Below are 18196 nucleotides of genomic sequence, written 5' to 3'. Positions count from 1 at the left end.
CCTCAAATTTGCTCGTCCCCAGGGTGCAATTAAAATATATATATATCTGTTTTTAATTGCATAGGTTACCCTGAGCTTCATGCTGATTGGGCAGCTATATACAGAGTGAGTACATAAATAAATAAATATCCTTTCTCAATTAAACAATCTGGAGAGTGACGTGAGTTTTGCCAAGTGGCCCACACAAATAATGTCAAACCTCTCCAGTCTGCTAAGTACATTTAAGACCATTTCAATTATGTTCTCTTCCAAATCAAAAGATGAAGACAGAGGCGCCTGAGCAGATTGTTAGTTATTCAGGAAGAACTTAGAAAGGAGAAGTCTGAAAGCTCTCCAAGACATGTGATGCTTCCCCAAAGCTGTTTTGTCTTCAACCCCCTGCAGACAAAAATGGTGAGTACTTGATGGCCCACTCCGAAGCAGAGTTGGAAAGTGCCAGAGAGCCCGTCTGTCTCTGTGCAGCACGGAATTAAACCTCTCCGATAGGCTGGGATAGAACAGATTGGATGACTTGAGAGAAACTAGGCCCTGAAATAGTGCTTTCTGCAAGGGTGTGCTTGTATCACAACCTTCAGCCTTGGTGCCCAGCAAGGCCCCCAAAAACGGTGCTCTTCTAATGTTGTTGAACTACAAAGGCCAGCAGCCCCAACTGTAAGGTCAGAGGGTGAGAGTTGTTGCTTGGCCGTGTCAAAAGGACCACAAAGTCCATCCCTGGAGGTCAGGACCTGCCACTATCTAGGGTAACTTCCCTCCCTCGTTACGCTGCTTCACATAATGAATTTATGAAACCTACGGCCTTCACCAGTGGCTTCTAAAGGAATGTTTCGTTTTTTAAGGTTTAGAATATTAGCAGAACACATGTCGTTTCAGGACTAATTTACCTTGAGAAACTAAATACTATATATGTTACTTGATTTTTACATGATTTCATATTTGTTGCCATTTTTATTGTTAACTGCCTTTAGCATATTTTACATGACGACAAAATTGCTTCTCAGAGTGAGATGGGTGGCGTATAAATTTAAAAAACAAACAAAGCAGACAGCAAAACGATTCAGCCTTCTTAGGACAACGCAGCTCAGCTAACCAGCTGTTTATTGGGATACCCGTGGGATTCCTCTATCATGGAAAGGCCTTTTCAAAGCCAAACAGTCCTCCTCCTCTTCCCTGCAGGACCTGCTAAATTGTTCTGGAGGTTAGTCTTTGGGAGGTCTCAATGGCGCCTCCCTCCCAGCAGCCATGTTTTGAAGAAGGCTCTTTTGCATGTGCAGTGATGCGCCACCTTTAAGGGCAGGGCACAAAAGGTTTTGCAAGCAGGAGGCTAGGATCCAACATTCTCTGGGAAGGGATGCTGATCAGAGCAGACTTTGCCAAGAACTTCACCTATTCCCCAAGAAGGTGACTGAGGAAAAGCGCCAGATACCGGAGAGACAATGGCTCCACAACTGGCCAAGGAGTGGGCTGTCATGCCTCACCTGTCCAAGGAATGGCAATGCTCTGGAGGAGCTTCAGACAAGTTCCTAGAGATTTGTTAGTGGATTAAGAGGGAACTGGGAGGTTTTCAGGGATGCAACTGCAAAAGGGAAGGGATAATTTGGGAAGATTAAGCACCATTAAGAAAACTCCTGTGTTTTCATTCAAGAAGGACAGCATGCGGAAAGGGGATGAAGTAAACTGGGAGGAGGAGGAGGAGGAAGAAGAGTGCAGAGATGGCACAGGCAAAGCAGAAGGCAGAGCATGGAGTTACTTTACCTTGATGGGCCTGGATTTCAGGGAGCACCTTTTCTAAGACTGCTAATGCTTTTCTATGGTAATCTGCTTGGGCTTCTAATAACTGAGAACAAAACCCATATTTTAAAACAAAAGTTAGCACCGAATGAACAGAACAGCACACAGACAGAAGGATTAAGCAGGTAAAATGAATATCCCAGAACAAAGTAGGCTACCCGGGGAGCAGTTACTCACCGAGACAAAGTGTCTTGCATAGTCGCCTTCTTTGGAAATGAAATTATACATATCTGCAGCAAGTTGGTCCTGGAGATTTTGGGAAGGGGTGTAGAAAAAAGAAGAGGTGTTAGTAACATAAGACCCTGCCTAAGAGGAAACAAGAAGGTTAAAAAGTTATGATACCTACGTAGTTACTTACCAAGCACATCTAAATTATATTAAGGTAACCAAAATATATTTAGAATCAAGGGGTGACATGCCTTGGGGATTCTAAAGATATTTTGGTTACTTTAATATAATTTAGATGTGCTTGGTAAGTAACTACATAAATGTTTGGAAATTGAAAGTTGAACAATTTCACACACCCTAACCCAGCGATGGCGAACCTTTTTTGGCTCGCGTGCCACGAGTGGGGTGAGCACAGGGGGGTCATGTGCGTGCGTGCCGCACCCATAATGCAAGTGTGACCCCCCAGTGCGCATGTGTGCACAACAGGTGCTCCCCCCCGGTTGACTTCCGGTTTGCTCGGAGGGTCATTTTAAGCGCTCCGAAGGCATCAGGGAAGCCTCCGGACGGTCCCTGAAGCCTCCGGAGGGCCTCTGGGGGAGCTCTTAGCTGGTGAACTTAGCTGGGCAGCATGCGCATGCACGCTGGCCAGCTGACAAGGCAGCGCCTCACGTGCCCTGACAAATAGCTCCGCGTGCCACCTGTGGCACGCGTGCCATAGGTTCGCCATCACTGCCCTAACCACTGCCTCACCCAGCAGCCCTCTGGGATAGGCACAGAAATCTGGCAGAGTAAATTAAGCAGGCAGACAGATCCTGAACCAGCCTTCCAGGATAATGAGGTTAGGACATGAAGAGTGTCAAACCACAATTCCATTGAAATCCATCTTTGTGAAAATAACCAAATGATCCTGCAAAAGGATGAGCGTAAGGTCCAGGAATCAATGGCCCTACCTAAACTTCCCTTTCAGAACAAGTGAATTCTGTCTCTTGCATCGTTGCCTCATGTGCCTATTTTAAAATGTGCATAATCACAGCCCATTCCCTCCAATACAATTAAGACAGGAAAATTAATTCAAACTTTCCACCATTTTTACATGATCCAAATAATCTGTGCAAAAAGTATAAACAAAGCTACACACTATATACTTTATTCAAAATCGGATAAAAGTAAGTACGCGGTGATGCTTATTAATGTTGGTGAACCCCTTTGAATTTTCAGTATTTCTGTAATATAAAACAGGGATGTTGGTGGGCTTCCTTGCACAAACTGCCCGTTTCAGACCCTCCCAAGCATTTCTATAAAATGGTGGTTGAGACCTTGACTCGTAAGGAAGTTAAGAAGAGAATTGAGCACCCAATTCCAGTAATTCAAATATAACTTTGGACAGCAAACCTAAGCAAGCAAAAGGGTGAATTGAGGTATTTTTGTTCATTTATATTTCATTCTTTCTAGACTGCCCATCTCTCCTCAAGGGGGGGGGGGGCTCTGGGCGGTAAAAACTCGACTTTATTGAAAAGCTGCTTCCTACTAGTTGTAGAGCAGAGTTTCTCAACTTCAGCAACTTTAGGATGCGTGGACTTCAACTCCCAGAATTCTTTTAAGATTTGTTATTCTTAGAATAAATAATTTATTAATTCTTTAAGATGTGTGTGGACTTTTAGGAATTGAAGTCTTTAAATTGCTGAGACTGAGGAACACCGTTCTCAGGAGACCAAGAAGAGTTATCATCTGTTTGAAGTAAGTTTCCTAGGAAGCCAGGGCTGGTGAGGCCAGGAACCGCTTCCTCTGTCCTGAATGAAATTCACCTGTTAGGCTGCTGAGAGAGGGATAAAAGACATCCATAAATAAGCTCCAGATGCAAAATCCTGTTGGTGACATTTCCCCTGAAAACCAGGGACATGATCTTCTGCCCTGGGTGCTTTTACTCGGGAGTCCCAAAATTGCTTTTCCCCAAAGGCAACTGGACTTTTTTGGGGTTTTTTCCTTTCAAAATGTTTCCAAGAAGCTTCTTCATTTCTAAGTTTCAGTTCCTTTGAAACGTTTCAAAAGAAAAAAAAACTTCAAGATAGTGCAGCTGCTTTTTGGAAAAAAGCACTTTTGGGACAACCATGACCATGTTACTAGGCAGGGAAATGTAAAACTTCTCCAAGCATCCATCAATTCTCCATCAGAGACTGTAGCAAGAATTCACTTAAGAACGTACCTTGCATTGCTCTACTTTATTTCCAGCTTCATCCATCTCCTCCTTGAGGGAATCTATCTTAGATGGGAGCCCTTGGAAGTTAGTAGCTGAGGTTTTGTGGGCCTGGTTCCACCTGTATAAGAGAAAGCAGCCGTCCAGAAAGAATTCCAGGGGAGAAAACACTTACGAAGGATCAATGGTCTTCCTGTTCTTCCACAGTGAATCATGCAGAAGCATCTTTTGCAGAACAAGATCTTCAAATGAAAGTACTTATGAGAGGCAAGCAGGAAGTGAAGAAATAGAGTCCATGAGCTGAATATATCCTCGAGACAGAACGTATGGGGAAGATGTCTGGTCTGTAACTCCAACTAAGTAAACATGTCACACCAACTGCATGCCAGATAGAGATGGGACCTAGAAAGGCACACTATTCCTGATGTACACGGGGTCCTATTCAAAGCACGACAACTTTACTGAAAGTAGAGGATCCATTCTATTGCATTCTGGCCCAGAGATGGGTGAGGGCTTGTGGGAACTGGAATTCAGTTGGGGGCCCACTTGGCTACTTGAGCAGAAAGCAGTCTTCTGTGACAGATTACCACATTATGGGAGAGTTAATGTTGTCCTAGGGAACAACAAATCCATCTCACTGGCACACCTTCTTTTACTCATTGCGCAAGCATGCCTACAAGTCCATCGACTTTGGATGGGAGCTGATAATCTCCAGGGCAGCTGAGCTAAGCGAGGAGACCTGGCAGATTCTCTCCCTTCCCAAGGTACTGAGTGGATGACAAAATCTGGAAGGCTGGATGTGGCCTGATAAATGTACCGATAAATGAGAATATTTGTAGCTCAGAGTTGAAATGGCATTCTCTGGGCTTGGTTGTTTTCTCTCTGCAGGTGTTTCATTACCCAAATTAGGTGCCCTGATGTTACCTAGTTTGGGTAATGAACAGGGTGGATAAATTGAGTTGATTTAAATCAAGCCTTTTTACTAGTGATTGAAATCATGATTTCAATTGACTTGATTTAAATCAAGTCCACCCTGGTAATGAAACATCTGCAAAAACCCAGCCAAGCTCAGAGAGCACCCAGGACTCCTCAAGTCAACGCTGGAGCAGATGGGCTTGCAAGGAAGGGGGACCGAGACTTCCTGAGCACAAAAAGGAAGAGGAGAGTTGCACTTTACCGAGCTCTTGCAGAATCCCAGTCTAGGACTAGCTTAGCAAGCTGCTTCCTCTGTTTCTGAATATTGGGGATTTCCATCTGTAAGAAGAGACAACAGGAAACCGACATTTGCCACTAACTATACGACCATTATATTTATCCAACAGCCCCCCCCCCCCCATGTTGCTGCTTTTCTTACTCTTCCTGGTAAGAAAGGGGTTACCCCCGGGACAGGAGCGATGGTCACAGCTGGAGCCACTTACCTCGCTAAGTTGATTCAGTGGTTCCAAAACATCCCTTTCAACCTGCATCTCGTGGTGAGAGAGTTCCATTGCAAGTTTATTCTCCGCTTCTCCACAAGCCTCCAGCATTTTCCTACAAACAAAAGAAACCGTCACTGGCTTCATTCGGTTTGCCCAAAGGAGTGGAAGGAGCCATTCCCCCAGCAAAATAAAGCACATGAACTTGTTACAATTCTCCAGCCATTTCTCAAGAAGCTCCGGAACTTTGTGTGAATGGATGGGAGAACCTTTATTCTCACAGGTGCCTGTGGGAAAAGGAGAGTCTAAGGGAGGGATAAAGGAACCAGCCTGACTGCGCTAAGCAAGCTCTCTTCCCCCGGCTGGAATCATCACACGGGAATGGATGTAGAGATACAAGAGGTTAAGCCGTTTCTGCCCCTCTGGGTTTCAAAAGGGTGCAAAAAATATGGCCTGCTGCATATACGGGTAGTTCTCGACTTCCAACACTTCACCGAGTGACTGAAGTTGCAAAGGCACTGAAAAAAGCGACATGACCATTTTTATGCTTATAACCGTTGTAGCCTCCCCTTGACCACACGATCAGAATTAAAATGCTTAGAACTGGCTCATATTTATGACGGTTGCAGTGTCCCGGGGTCATGTGATCACCTTTTGTGACCTTCTGACAAGCAAAGTCAATGGGGAAGCCGGATTCACTTAACAACCAGGTTACTAACTTAACAACTGCAGTGATTTACTTAACTGGCAAGAAATGTTGTAAAATGGGGCAAAACTCACTTAACAACTGTCTTGCTTAGCAACATAAATTCTGGGCTTGAGTTGAGGACTCCCTGTACGGGGACGAGAGGAAATCAGGGTGCCCTTTAGCCAAGAGAAAGGCCTCTTGGGCATCCAGGGTTGTTCACAACTGCTGAGCTGTTTTTTCTGGCTGGGCTGAACCTCCAGGACACAATTACAACTGAATTACAATTGAAGACACATTAAAACAATAAATATAACAGCAACCTCCCATAAGAAACGGAGGAAAATTGTGAAAATAACCAGTAACTTCAATCCCAAACGTGGAGGAGGACTTTTATTAACAGCAGGCCCACAATGTGAGTGAATAAGTGCCAGTCCAATTTCTTGAAGCCAGCCCCTGCCCCCCTTTTCATCCACAGTCTTTGCTGCGGGGGCATCTAAAGGGCCTCAGAGGACCTCTTAAAGGAGAAAGGGAGCCTGGGCCTCAGAGGCGGCACCGTCTCCATGTGCGAAGAGGCCAAGGGTGACGGGCAGATCCAGAAAGGAGCTTCAGCTCTTACCCCAGAAGCGTTTCCTCGCTGAGCTGCTGGGCGCCTTCCTGCATGTTCTGGGCAAACGTCGTGAGGGGAAGCTTCTTCTGCAAAGGAAAAGAAAGGCAGCTCCTAGCAAGGTGACTCTTCCAAGCCTCCTAACGGTCAGGAGGAAACGTGGCACCCGCCAGCCCACCTGCAGAACCTGAGGGAGAAATCGGGGGACAATCACAGGAAGGAGGAACGAAAGCTCAGCTCTAATGGCCGGACAGAGACGTTGGGAAATGTCAGCCTGAGAAAGGCAGGTCAACGTGGGGCGTGTAAGGGAGACACTCGGCAGGTCTCTCCTGGCGAAGCCCTGGGTTGCCCTGCCAATGGAAGCAGGCCTTCCTGCTGGGCTCTGGACGCTGCCCTGTGAGTCAGAAACGAGGGACCAGAGCTGCTCTCTGGTGAGAAGGAAGCCGCTGTGCGGAGGAGAGGCTGGGCTGGATGAGTGCCTGTAGGGCTCACCTCGCATGAAGCTGGGAGCCCATGCAAAGCACCTGGGAAATGGCGGAGGTTCTCTTTGCAGGAGTTTCTTTCTCTATTTGCTATTTTTGGCTTCGTATTTTGGGATGGCTCCTTCTTCTCCTGTCTTGCATGTTAGAGCAATACAGAGAAGTAAATAAACAACAACAACAAAAAGAACACTGAGGACAGTCTCGCCATCCTGTCCATTGAGCCGAGGTGGCCCAGTGGTTAGAGTGCAGTACTGCAGCTGCAGTTTGGCAGTTCAAATCTCACCGGCTCAAGGCTGACTCAGCCTTCCAACCTTCCGAGGTCCAACCTTCCGAGGTCCAACCTTCCAAGGTCAAACAAGGACCCAGATTGTTGGGGGCAAGAGGCTGACTCTGTAAAGTGCTTAGAGAGGGCTGTAAAAGCACTGTGAAGCGGTAAGTCTAAGTGCTATTGCTAACCTGCAGGAAGAAAGGAAACACAGACGCACAGGAAGGGGCTTGAGAGGGGAAATCTACTCACGTGTCTCTTTTCAGCCTCAGTTCCATACTGTCCTTGCAAACACAACACGAGCCGCTTATAGGAATTGTGGCAAACGGACCTCACGTTGTCCAGACGCCGCTCGATCTGGCCGGAGAGGAAACAAGACAGGATAAAGCAAGGCATGTTGTTAAATGAACAATTGTCAGTCGAGGATACCTAAGCTATGCAGCTACATAATACTCCTTCCTCAGTTCTTTATGTACCATGCGTGCAGAGTTCCATACACAATTACATGCTCACATTTTTATTTAGAGGTTTAAAGTATTTGCTGAGAGTCACTTTGGTGAAGCCAGGAGGAAGTGAGTTCCAGGCCTTCCTCAGGCATGAAAGCCAGCTGGGTGACGTTGTTAAGTCAAATGAATCTGGCTTCCCCATTGACTTTGCTTGTCAGACAGTCACAAAAGGGGATCGCATGACAAACACACACACACCCCAGACACTGCAACCGTCATAAATATGAGTCAATTACCAAGTGGCAGAATTTTAATCATGTGACCATGGGGATGCTGCAACAGTCATAACTCACTTTTTTCAGGGCTGTTGTAACTTTGAACGGTCACTAAATGAAGAGTTGTTGAGGACTATATGTACACTATAATAATAATATACTACATTGACATGTTATGACATCCTAGGTCCGGGATGGCAAACCTGTGGCACGTGGAGCCATTTGTCAGGGCACGCAAAGCGTTGCCCTGTCAGCTGGCCAGCTGCGTTCAGCCTTTTTTAAAGCCATTTTTCGCCTTCCCCAGGCTCCCCAGGCCCTTTCCTGAAGCCCCCAGAGTGCAAAGAACCTGGCCCTATGGGCAAACCGGACATTCGGCAACAGACTTCCAGTTTGCCCCCCTGTGCTCCCCCCACTTATGGCACACGAGCCAAAAAACGTTCGCCATCGCTGTCCTAGGTTATTGGAGGGAACCTGATGCATATGAAGACCAACAGCAGCTGGAGAACTGGCAGCTGTCACTTCATACTGTTGTGAATAGTAGGAGAAGAAGAAGAAGAAGAAGAAGAAGAAGAAGAAGAAGAAGAAGAAGAAGAGGAGGAGGAGGAGGAGGAGGAGGAGGAGGAGGAGGAGGAGGAGGAGGAGGAGGAGGAGGAGGAGGAGGAGGAGGAGGAGGAGGAGGAGGAGGAGACATCTCTGAAGGACAGTGAAGAAGATGCAGTGAAGCTACTATGCCATGAAGGCTTACTGAGTACTGGAGAGACCAACCTGGCCCAAAAGAAAGAGAAAATGAGAAGGAAAGAGACACAGCAAGGTAAAGTATTACATGGCCAAGGCATAAAAAAGCAGGCAAAAGCAAGAACTGGCAATGGGCAGGAAAGAGCAGGAAAACTGAAGGAAGAGACGGAGGGGCTAATTCCAGCTGTACAAGACTGAACCTTATCAACAAATACATACAAAACCAGAACTGAGAAGACAGCATAGGCAGCAAATGCTGCTTCTATAAAGAATTGGAAGAATTGGTGGTCTTCTTAGTTAGCTGCTACAAGAAGATCACACAGACTGACTACAAACAAGAGCATGAGAACAGAGTGGGGCATTGGGAGATCCGCAAGAAATGCCATTATGAAGACATATTAGATAACCAAGGAAGACTAAAAACAAGGCAATAATTGAAAGATGAGGGAATAGACATAGGCCCTATTTACAAATACAGGCAAGGTATAAAAAAGACAGAGAAAGGGGTGGATTTTATAAGGAGCCACAAGAACTGGATAAAATTCTACAGGGAACCAAAGAAAAATTGATTAAAATATATATAGTTATTTATTAAATTTAAAACGGAAGAAGAAACTGTGAAAGAAACGCTGATAACATGGGTGACAAATTTTGGGTATACTATAGAATTGGCAGAATGGGAAAAAATTTGGGAAATAAATTACAAATTAACGATGGCAACGGCATATATAGAGAACATGTACAAGATGTTCTACAGATGGCATCTCCCACCAGCGAGAATTTCGAAAATGTTCCTGGAGTGATCACCTATCTGTTGGAAATGCAACCAACAACACAGAACATACTACCATATGTGGTGGACGTGCACATCTGTGAAAAAATATTGGAAAAAAATAAAAGATTGGCTGGAGGAGATTACCACACACCAAATTGAACTAAAACCAGAGCTATTTCTATTAGCAATTATAAAAGGAAATATGAAAAAAATATTAGATACTTAATTCTACATATAATCACGGCAGCAAGAATTCATTTGCACAAAACTGGAAAAATAATTATACACTAACAGAAGAAAATGTAATAAAAAAAAATGGAATGTGCAGAGATGCAGAGGCTCACGAAAGAATTAAAAGAGAAAGAAGAATCTGAGTATTACTGCGTATGGGATTTATGGTGTCATTGGCTAGATCAGTGGTAGTCAACCTTTTTCTACCTACCGCCCACTAATGGATCTTTCTTGATGGAAAAATTTCCTTACCGCCCACCAGTTTTTGCGCAAGTGCGGAATATTTTTTAGAAAGGAGGGTGTTTTTTTAAAAAAGAAATGTACATACATTTATCTTTTTATTTCTACTTTATGCATGTTTATAATGTTTTTAACTTTATAAAGTTTAATTAGAAAACAATAAAGTAAATTGAAATTAGCTTTACTAGTGATTAATGAGATCTTTGAGGCTGATGCTGCAAGACTAAATATTTGATATCTGGTTCGATTTTCGTAAGGAACAAACGAAGGTCTCCTCTTTCCGTGCTTTTCCTTTTTATCTCCTTTTTTTATCTTCCTTAGGGCTATGTACAAAAGTAAGGCTGAGCTAATTAGCCCACTTATTATTATTAGCCAACAACAATTCTCTCCTGCCTTTTCTTTCTCCTATTTTGCAACTGCTCTGCTCCACTTCTGCCTGTCCCTGCTATCAGTTTCTACTCGACTTCTCCTCCTCCTCCTCCTTTCCCCACAACCCCACTCCCTTCTAGCAGTGATGATGTTACCTAGTTTGGTAATGAAATGTCTGTAAGAAAACCACCAAACTCAGAAAGCAGCAAGGATCCCCTATCCCCCACCTCCTCTTTCTCCCTTTCATTCTCCTTTTTGTCTTTTCTGCTCCTTCCCCCCGCCCCCCTTCTAGCACTTCACCAGCTCAGGCGCGACCGGAGAAGTTTCTCTTCTCAGAAATGTCTTCAGTGGAGCGGTGAGGAGCTGAGGAAACTTCTCCGGTCGCGCCTGAGCTGGTGAAGCGCAGGCAAGCGCCGTCCCATCGCCAGGGAAAAAGTGAGTGAGGTGAATTGGTTGCTCAGATCACACGGGCGCAGCCCGACTGGAGAAGTTTCTCTTCTCAGAAATGTCTTCTTGGGCTGCGCCCGTGTGATCTGAGCAACCACGTGATTCACCTCACTCACTGTTTCCCTGGCGACGGGACGGCGCTTCTTGCGCGGGTTAGTTCAAAAGGAGGTTTTAACCTCCGAAATCCCCACCGCCCACCTGGAATCCCAAAACGCCCACTAGTGGGTGGTAGGGACCAGGTTGACGACCCATGGGCTAGAGGAAAGGGGGCGGTGGGGAGCAGGAAAGCAAAAAAGAAAGGAAAAAAGATCAACAAATTAAAAAACAACTACAAAACCGGAAAATGATTAAAAGATAGAAATACGAAATAGACCGTAGCAAATAAATAATAGGAAATGGATACAAAATGACTCAAATGTAATAAAGATTGTTATACATAGAATATATAGAATGTTATACGTATATAGCATGAAGAAAAAAGATGTATGAAATAATATAAAAGCAGATATATATAAAGTTATAGTTACCGTGTTTCCCCGAAAATAAGACATGCTCTGCTTATAAACCCAATCGGGCATTTCAGAGCATGTGCAATAATAAGCCCTCCCCTGAAAATAAGCCCACCCCCAACTATTTAAGCACATGCGCAACTGGTCCCTGCCATTACCACTGTACCACCTACCGGTACAGCTTGCAGGGAAAAAAGAGGGCTCGCCGCAAAAACAGCAGCAGGCCAGCAATGTGATCACCCCCTCCCGCCTGTTCCTTCTCGTGCAAAAAAACACCGCCCACCCCAATGGCAAAGGCAGCCTGCCTGGTTCCCTTCCTCGCGTTCCTCGCCACTGTGCTCAGGGAAGCGGCTGGTGAAAAAAAAAACCTCTTCTCACGAGTTCAATCAAACATCTTGAAATTGCGAGGAGGTTTTTATTTTTTTACCAGGGGCTTCCCTGAATACATTGGCGAGGAACGTGAAGGAGCTGGAAAGGTAAGAGGCGGGCCTCGCGGCCCAACACCACCCACCTTGCCCCAATGGTAAAGGCAGCCTGCCTGGTTCCCTTCCCCGCCGTCCCTTTAGCCAGGGGTGGCAGGTGGTGGGGGGAGAAGCGAGGCGTGCCTCTTACCTTCCAAACTCTGTCGCGTTCCTCGCCCTTTCGCCCACTGAATCCCCTTGTTAAAAAAAACCTCATGAGTTCAACTCGCAAGATTTTTTTTACAAGGGGATTCAATGAGCGAAAGGGCGAGGAACGCGACGGAGCTGTCAGTCTCTGGTAGGAATAGGACACATGTCTCACTTCTACCACCCCCCCCCCCACGTGCCACCCCTCACTAAAGGGACAGCGGGGAAAGGAACCAGGCAGACTGCCTTTATCATTGGGGCGAGGTGGGCGGTGTTGGGCCGTGAGGCGCGCCTCTTACCTTTCCAGCTCGGCCGCGTTCCTCGCCATTGTGTTCAGGGAAGCCCCTGGTAAAAAAAAACCCTTCCCACGATTTGAAGATGTTTGATTGAACTCTCGACAAGGTTTTTTTTTTTTACCAGTCGCTTCGTTCTGACAGACGAAGATTCTGTAGTTGGTTGGGAGACCGTGGCTGTTGGACACGCCCGGTCATTTATACCAACCCCCGCAGCCTAGGTGGCCAGGACTCACAGAGCCAGGGCCTGGGGCTGATGCTGTGCAACGCAAGGTCCGTTGTCAATAAGGCCCCCCTCATCTACGATCTGATTTTGGAGGGGGAGCCGGACCTTGCAGGGATTACGGAGACCTGGTTGGGCCACGAGGGGGGCTTACCCCTTGTGGAAATGTGCCCACCAGGATACCGTGCATTGCATCAGCCTCGGGCCCGGGGTAGGGGTGGTGGGGTAGCGGTAATTTTACGGGAAAGTCTAGAACCGAGAGAGTTCACTGTACCACAGATATCCGGGTGTGAGTCTCTTGGTGTGAGATGGGGCCCAGGGAGTCAGTTGGGCTTGCTGATTGTATACTTGGCTCCTCGCTATGCATCAGCGGCCCTGCCAGAGCTCTTCGAGATGATCGCAGAGATGGCGGTTGAGACCCCCAAGCTGATAGTTATGGGGGATTTCAACCTGCCGTCAACGGGCGAGTCATCCGAGGCGGCTCGGGAGTTCATGGCTTCCATGACAGCCATGGACCTGACCCAAGTAGTTCAGGGCCCCACACACGTGGGAGGACACACGCTGGACCTTATTTTTGTCTCTGGCCAGTGGATGAGTGATCTGGGAATAGGGGATTTAGTTATCACACCCCTGTCATGGTCAGATCACTCGCTTCTCCGGCTCGACTTCCCAGGCGCTACCCCCCATCGCGGGGAGGCGGAACCAGAAGGTCCTAGATGGTTCCGCCCCAGGCAACTGATGGAACCACACAGGTTCCAGATGGAGCTTGGGCCATTTCCTGTAGCCCTGACCCGCTCCCGGACGGAGGACCTGGTGGCCGCATGGGATAGTGCGGCGGCCGGGGCCTTGGACCGGGTTGCGCCTTTGCGGCCTCTCCGGTGGCAGCGAATCACCCTGGCACCTTGGTTTACCGAGGAGCTAAGGGTGATGAAGCACCACAAGAGACGCCTAGAGAACAGATGGAGATCCTCACGCTCTGAATTTGACCGAACACAGGTAAGAGCCTACTTACGGACTTACCTAGTGGCATTAAGGGTGGCCAAACGTCAATATTGTGCCACTCTTATTGCGTCCGCAGAAAACCGCCCTGCCGCCCTGTTTCGGGTGACCCGCTCCCTCCTTTCACAGAGGCCGCGGGAAGCCCCTCTACAGGGTAGAGCAGAGGAATTTGGGTAATATCTGCAGGATAAAATCACCCAAATCCGGAGCAAATGGGTCTCCCTCAGTGATCCAGGAGTGACCTCGGAGGCGAGTCTTGAGGGACCACTCTGGGAGGAGTTTGACTCTGTTGCCGCCAAGGATATGGACAGGTTACGTGGGCGACTGAGGGCCACCACATGTTTGCTGGACCCGTGTCCCTCCTGGCTGATACTGGCAGCCTGGGAGGTTACACGAGGCTGGCTCCTGGGACTAGTGAACGCTTCATTGAGGGAGGGGTCCTTGCCAGCTGTCTTGAAAGAGGCAGTGGTGAGGCCCCTACTTAAGAAGCCTTCCCTGGACCCATCAGAGCTTGCCAATTATCGTCCTGTCTCCAACCTTCCCTTCTTATCGAAGGTTGTAGAGAGTGTGGTGGCGCAACAGTTCCCTCGTCACCTGGAGGAAATTGACTATCTAGACCCGCGCCAGTCCGGGTTCCGGACCGGTCACAGCACGGAGACGGCTTTGGTCGCGTTGGTGGATGATCTCTGGAGGGCTAAGGATGGGGGTTGTTCCTCCATCCTAGTCCTATTAGATCTCTCAGCGGCTTTCGATACCATCGACCATGGTATCCTGTTGCGTCGGCTGGAGGGATTGGGAGTGAGGGGCACCGTGCTGCGGTGGTTCTCCTCCTACCTCTCCGGACGGACGCAATGTGTGTTGGCAGGGGAGCAGAGGTCGACCCTGAGGCCACTCACTTGTGGGGTGCCACAGGGTTCGGTCCTCTCACCTCTCCTGTTCAACACATACATGAAGCCGCTGGGTGAGATCATTCGAGGTTTCGGGGTTGAGTATCATCTATATGCTGATGATACTCAGTTATACATCTCCACCCCGAACCACCCCAACGAAGCCGTCGAGGTGATGTCCTGGTGCCTGGAAGTCGTACGGGACTGGATGGGTGACAACAGACTCAAGCTCAACCCTTCCAAGACAGAGTGGCTGTGGTTACCGGCACCCCGGTTCAGCCAGTGGGCCCCATCTCTGGCCATTGGAGGTGAGCAACTCCCCCCCGTGGACCAGGCACGCAATTTGGGCGTCCTCCTAGATACGCGGCTGTCGCTGGACGACCACATGACGGCCGTGGCTAGGGGGGCCTTCCACCAGGTTCGCCTGGTGCGCCAATTGCGCCCCCTACTGGACCGGGACGCCCTTCGCACAGTCACTCACGCCCTGGTGACGTCCCGCCTGGATTACTGCAATGCTCTCTACATGGGGCTCCCCTTGAGATGCACTCGAAGGCTGCAGCTGGTCCAGAATGCGGCCGCGCGGGCAATTATGGGAAGTACTAGGTACTCCCATGTAACACCTCTCCTGCGCGAGCTGCACTGGCTACCTGTGGCTTTTCGGGTGCGTTTCAAGGTGTTGATTCTCATCTTTAAAGCGCTCCATGGCTCAGGACCTAGTTATTTGCGGGATCACATCCTACCCCATACATCCCTGCGACCAATTCGCTCTCACAAGGAGGGACTCCTCCGGGTGCCATCCGCCAAACAATGCCAGCAGGCGACGCCCAGGAGTAGGGCCTTCTCTGTGATGGGCCCCACCCTCTGGAACGACCTCCCCCCTGACATTAGAATCATTACTGACCTCCGCTCCTTCCGTAAGGAACTCAAGACCCACCTGTTCCAATTAGCTGGCCTGACCCAATCGCAATCATGATCTAATACACTGACTGGTTATTTTAAATTGGGGTATTTTAATTTGGTTTTAATCATTAATTAATCTAGGCATTATTGTACAGACTTATGTTTAATTTGTTTTTATGGGGTTTTGTAATTTGCTGTATATAATGTTTTTTATAATGTTTTTATTCTGTCTGTACACCGCCCCGAGTCCCCTAGGGGAGAGGGAGCGGTTAATAAATCCAATAAAAGTAAAAGTAAAGTAAAGTTCTCTGAGCACAATGACGAGGAACGCGGCGGAGCTGGAAAGGTAAAAGGCGTGCCTCGCTTCTCACCTGCCCCAGAAATAATAAGCCCTCCCCTATAATAAGCCCAAGACCATATTTTGTGGGGCAAAAGAAAGTAAGACCCTGTCTTATTTTCGGGGAAACACTGTATACAAGACTTATGTGTACAGATAAAAGAATCACAACAGATATGTAAAAGAAGCGTAATGTGTTGCAAAGATGTGAAGTTTGCATAAACAAAATGAAAAGTTTAAAAAAAGAAAAAAGAAAAAGGAAGGAACGGAAAGGGAAGGGAAGAGGAGGAAAGAGAATGGAAAGGAGAAAGGAAGCAGTCACTTCTCATTGATAATTCAGACCATACCAATGGCAACAAATGACATATTAGCTTTATTTTTGTCTGATACTCTTCACAATCATGGTGGTTATAATTTTTGCTGTAAAAGAGAATTAGCTTTCCTAGTTTGGATGGATGATTTTTTAAAAAGAGGAACTTTTTGTCTTTAATAAAAAGCTTCCTTCTGGAAGGTTTTTTTCAAAAAGGAAAAGAAGTGCCATTTCCTTGTCAGCAGGAGCTAGCAGGACCATCGAAGAGACAAAGTAATAGAGAATGGAGAAGCTAAAGTGTTCTGGTCTTGGGTGCAATCCCAAAACATCTGGAGTGCCACTTAAAAATGATCGGCACTGACAAAAGCACCATCAGTCGACTGCAAAAGGCAGCTTACAACTTCACTAAGAACACATCCTGTGACAATACACCATCAGACAACACCTGCCTTTGGAAAGGCCTTGACAGGTAGATAAAGATACAGTCTAAACATTGGCTGTGTGCCAAACTATAGCAATATAATATTACATATTATAATATACAATATAATAATACTGCAATAATTTTTAGCACAGGTGTAGCAATGGAATTTGGTCTAAGAAATGTGCTAGAATAGCAATAAATTGGAGTAAAGGCACAAACACTAATGGATTGAAATGCTGAATGTCTACAAGTATGGGCATTTTACAGTTGGATAACATCAAGTATGGACAAGTTAAAAAGAATAAAGAATACATCCAAAGAAAGATAAAACTGAATGGTGGAAGCACCATTAAAATTAGCCATACCTGAACCATACCTGTAATACAATACATCGTTGGAATTATTAACAGGCTGAAATGGATAGTTTGGGCTAAAAAAGCAGAAAGCTAAAGACTATTCATGATGTATTACATCCCTGTAGTGATATTGGTAGATTAACACCTGCCCTCCATAATTGAGTCAGAGGTTTACTTCAAGTCAAAGAGTCAAAGAATGAAACACATGTGTTGCCTGTTTATGTAAAAGAGTCAAGAACAAGCATTGATGATGCATATTAAATATTGGAACTTACTGAACGTACAGGAAACAAAACATGAATATTGAAATAATAAAAACATGACTGGAAAATGCAGAAGCTAAAGTGCTCTGGCTCTTGGGTGCAATCCCAAAACATCTGGAAGAAAAGCATTACACGGTCAATTTCTTCCGAAGTTAGAGGGGAAGGTAAATAGCAATACAACCTGTGAATTGCGTACGGTACATAACACACTAGATTTAAGTGTGAATGAAAAGAAGAAAGTGGACAACTGATGTGGCAAAACCAGAGGATAGCAGAATACAAGAATTGAAGATCACAAAGTATTCAAAACTGAAAAGTTATGGCATAATCTGACCATGATAGTTATTAGCACTCTGGCTGCCATATCTTAGACAGTGCTTAGAACATCTGTGCATTAACAAAATCACAAAATCTCAATTACAAAATGTCACAGTCCTTGGATCCACATATAGAGTACGTTGCTACACAACACCGAGGTTCTTGGGAAGAACGTGATGGATTTGAAGGCCAACATCAGCTAAAGGACTGGCAGCTGTGACACTGCTGACAGCAGTATCAATATTGTAAAGTCACAGATAAAAAGGGGAAATAAAATATAGATGGGAACCTGCGTTTTGAGGACTGCCAGGTGAAGGGTGAAACTATATACAACTCTTAATTAAGGAACTGCATGCTTCCAGATGGAGGGCTCCTGGCAGCCTAGTTTTCCTTGGGAGTGGGAGGGATGGGCATGGAAGCTCTAATAGAGGAAAGGATTCTAAATAAAAGTCAGGCTGGCTTCACATGTTGTATTAATTTAGTGAATTACTTAACTGTTTTCACACTTCAGTTAGCCACAGCAGGATTCCGGCAGCATGCGACTTTAAACTCAATGCCAGCCAATGATATGATGGCTTCCCATGGTGCATGAACCTGGCCTTTATCATGGGAGCGTACCAAAAACCGTATGAATTACGAATCACACA

The 18196-nt window shown here is 46.5% G+C and overlaps 1 protein-coding gene across 4 annotated transcripts in view; it reads right to left on the bottom strand.

Moving 5' to 3' along the window:
• ARHGAP17 (Rho GTPase activating protein 17) overlaps positions 1-18196 on the bottom strand; it is a 93589-nt gene that overhangs the window by 22684 nt on the left and 52709 nt on the right. For all 4 annotated transcript variants that reach the window (XM_081965384.1, XM_081965387.1, XM_081965386.1 and 1 more), the window contains exons 3-9: positions 7857-7961; positions 6870-6946; positions 5569-5680; positions 5328-5404; positions 4160-4271; positions 1966-2034; positions 1753-1834 (exon numbers count right to left, since the gene is read on the bottom strand). In XM_081965384.1, the coding sequence (XP_081821510.1) occupies positions 1753-1834; positions 1966-2034; positions 4160-4271; positions 5328-5404; positions 5569-5680; positions 6870-6946; positions 7857-7961 (634 nt within the window). The remainder of the gene's footprint in view (positions 1-1752; positions 1835-1965; positions 2035-4159; positions 4272-5327; positions 5405-5568; positions 5681-6869; positions 6947-7856; positions 7962-18196) is intronic.

Source organism: Natrix helvetica (genome assembly GCF_964273705.1).
Source record: "Natrix helvetica genome assembly, chromosome: 13".
Taxonomy (NCBI): Eukaryota; Metazoa; Chordata; class Lepidosauria; order Squamata; family Natricidae; genus Natrix; species Natrix helvetica.
The sequence above is the reverse complement of the archived record's forward strand: the minus strand, read 5'-3'. Positions and strand labels throughout refer to the sequence as shown.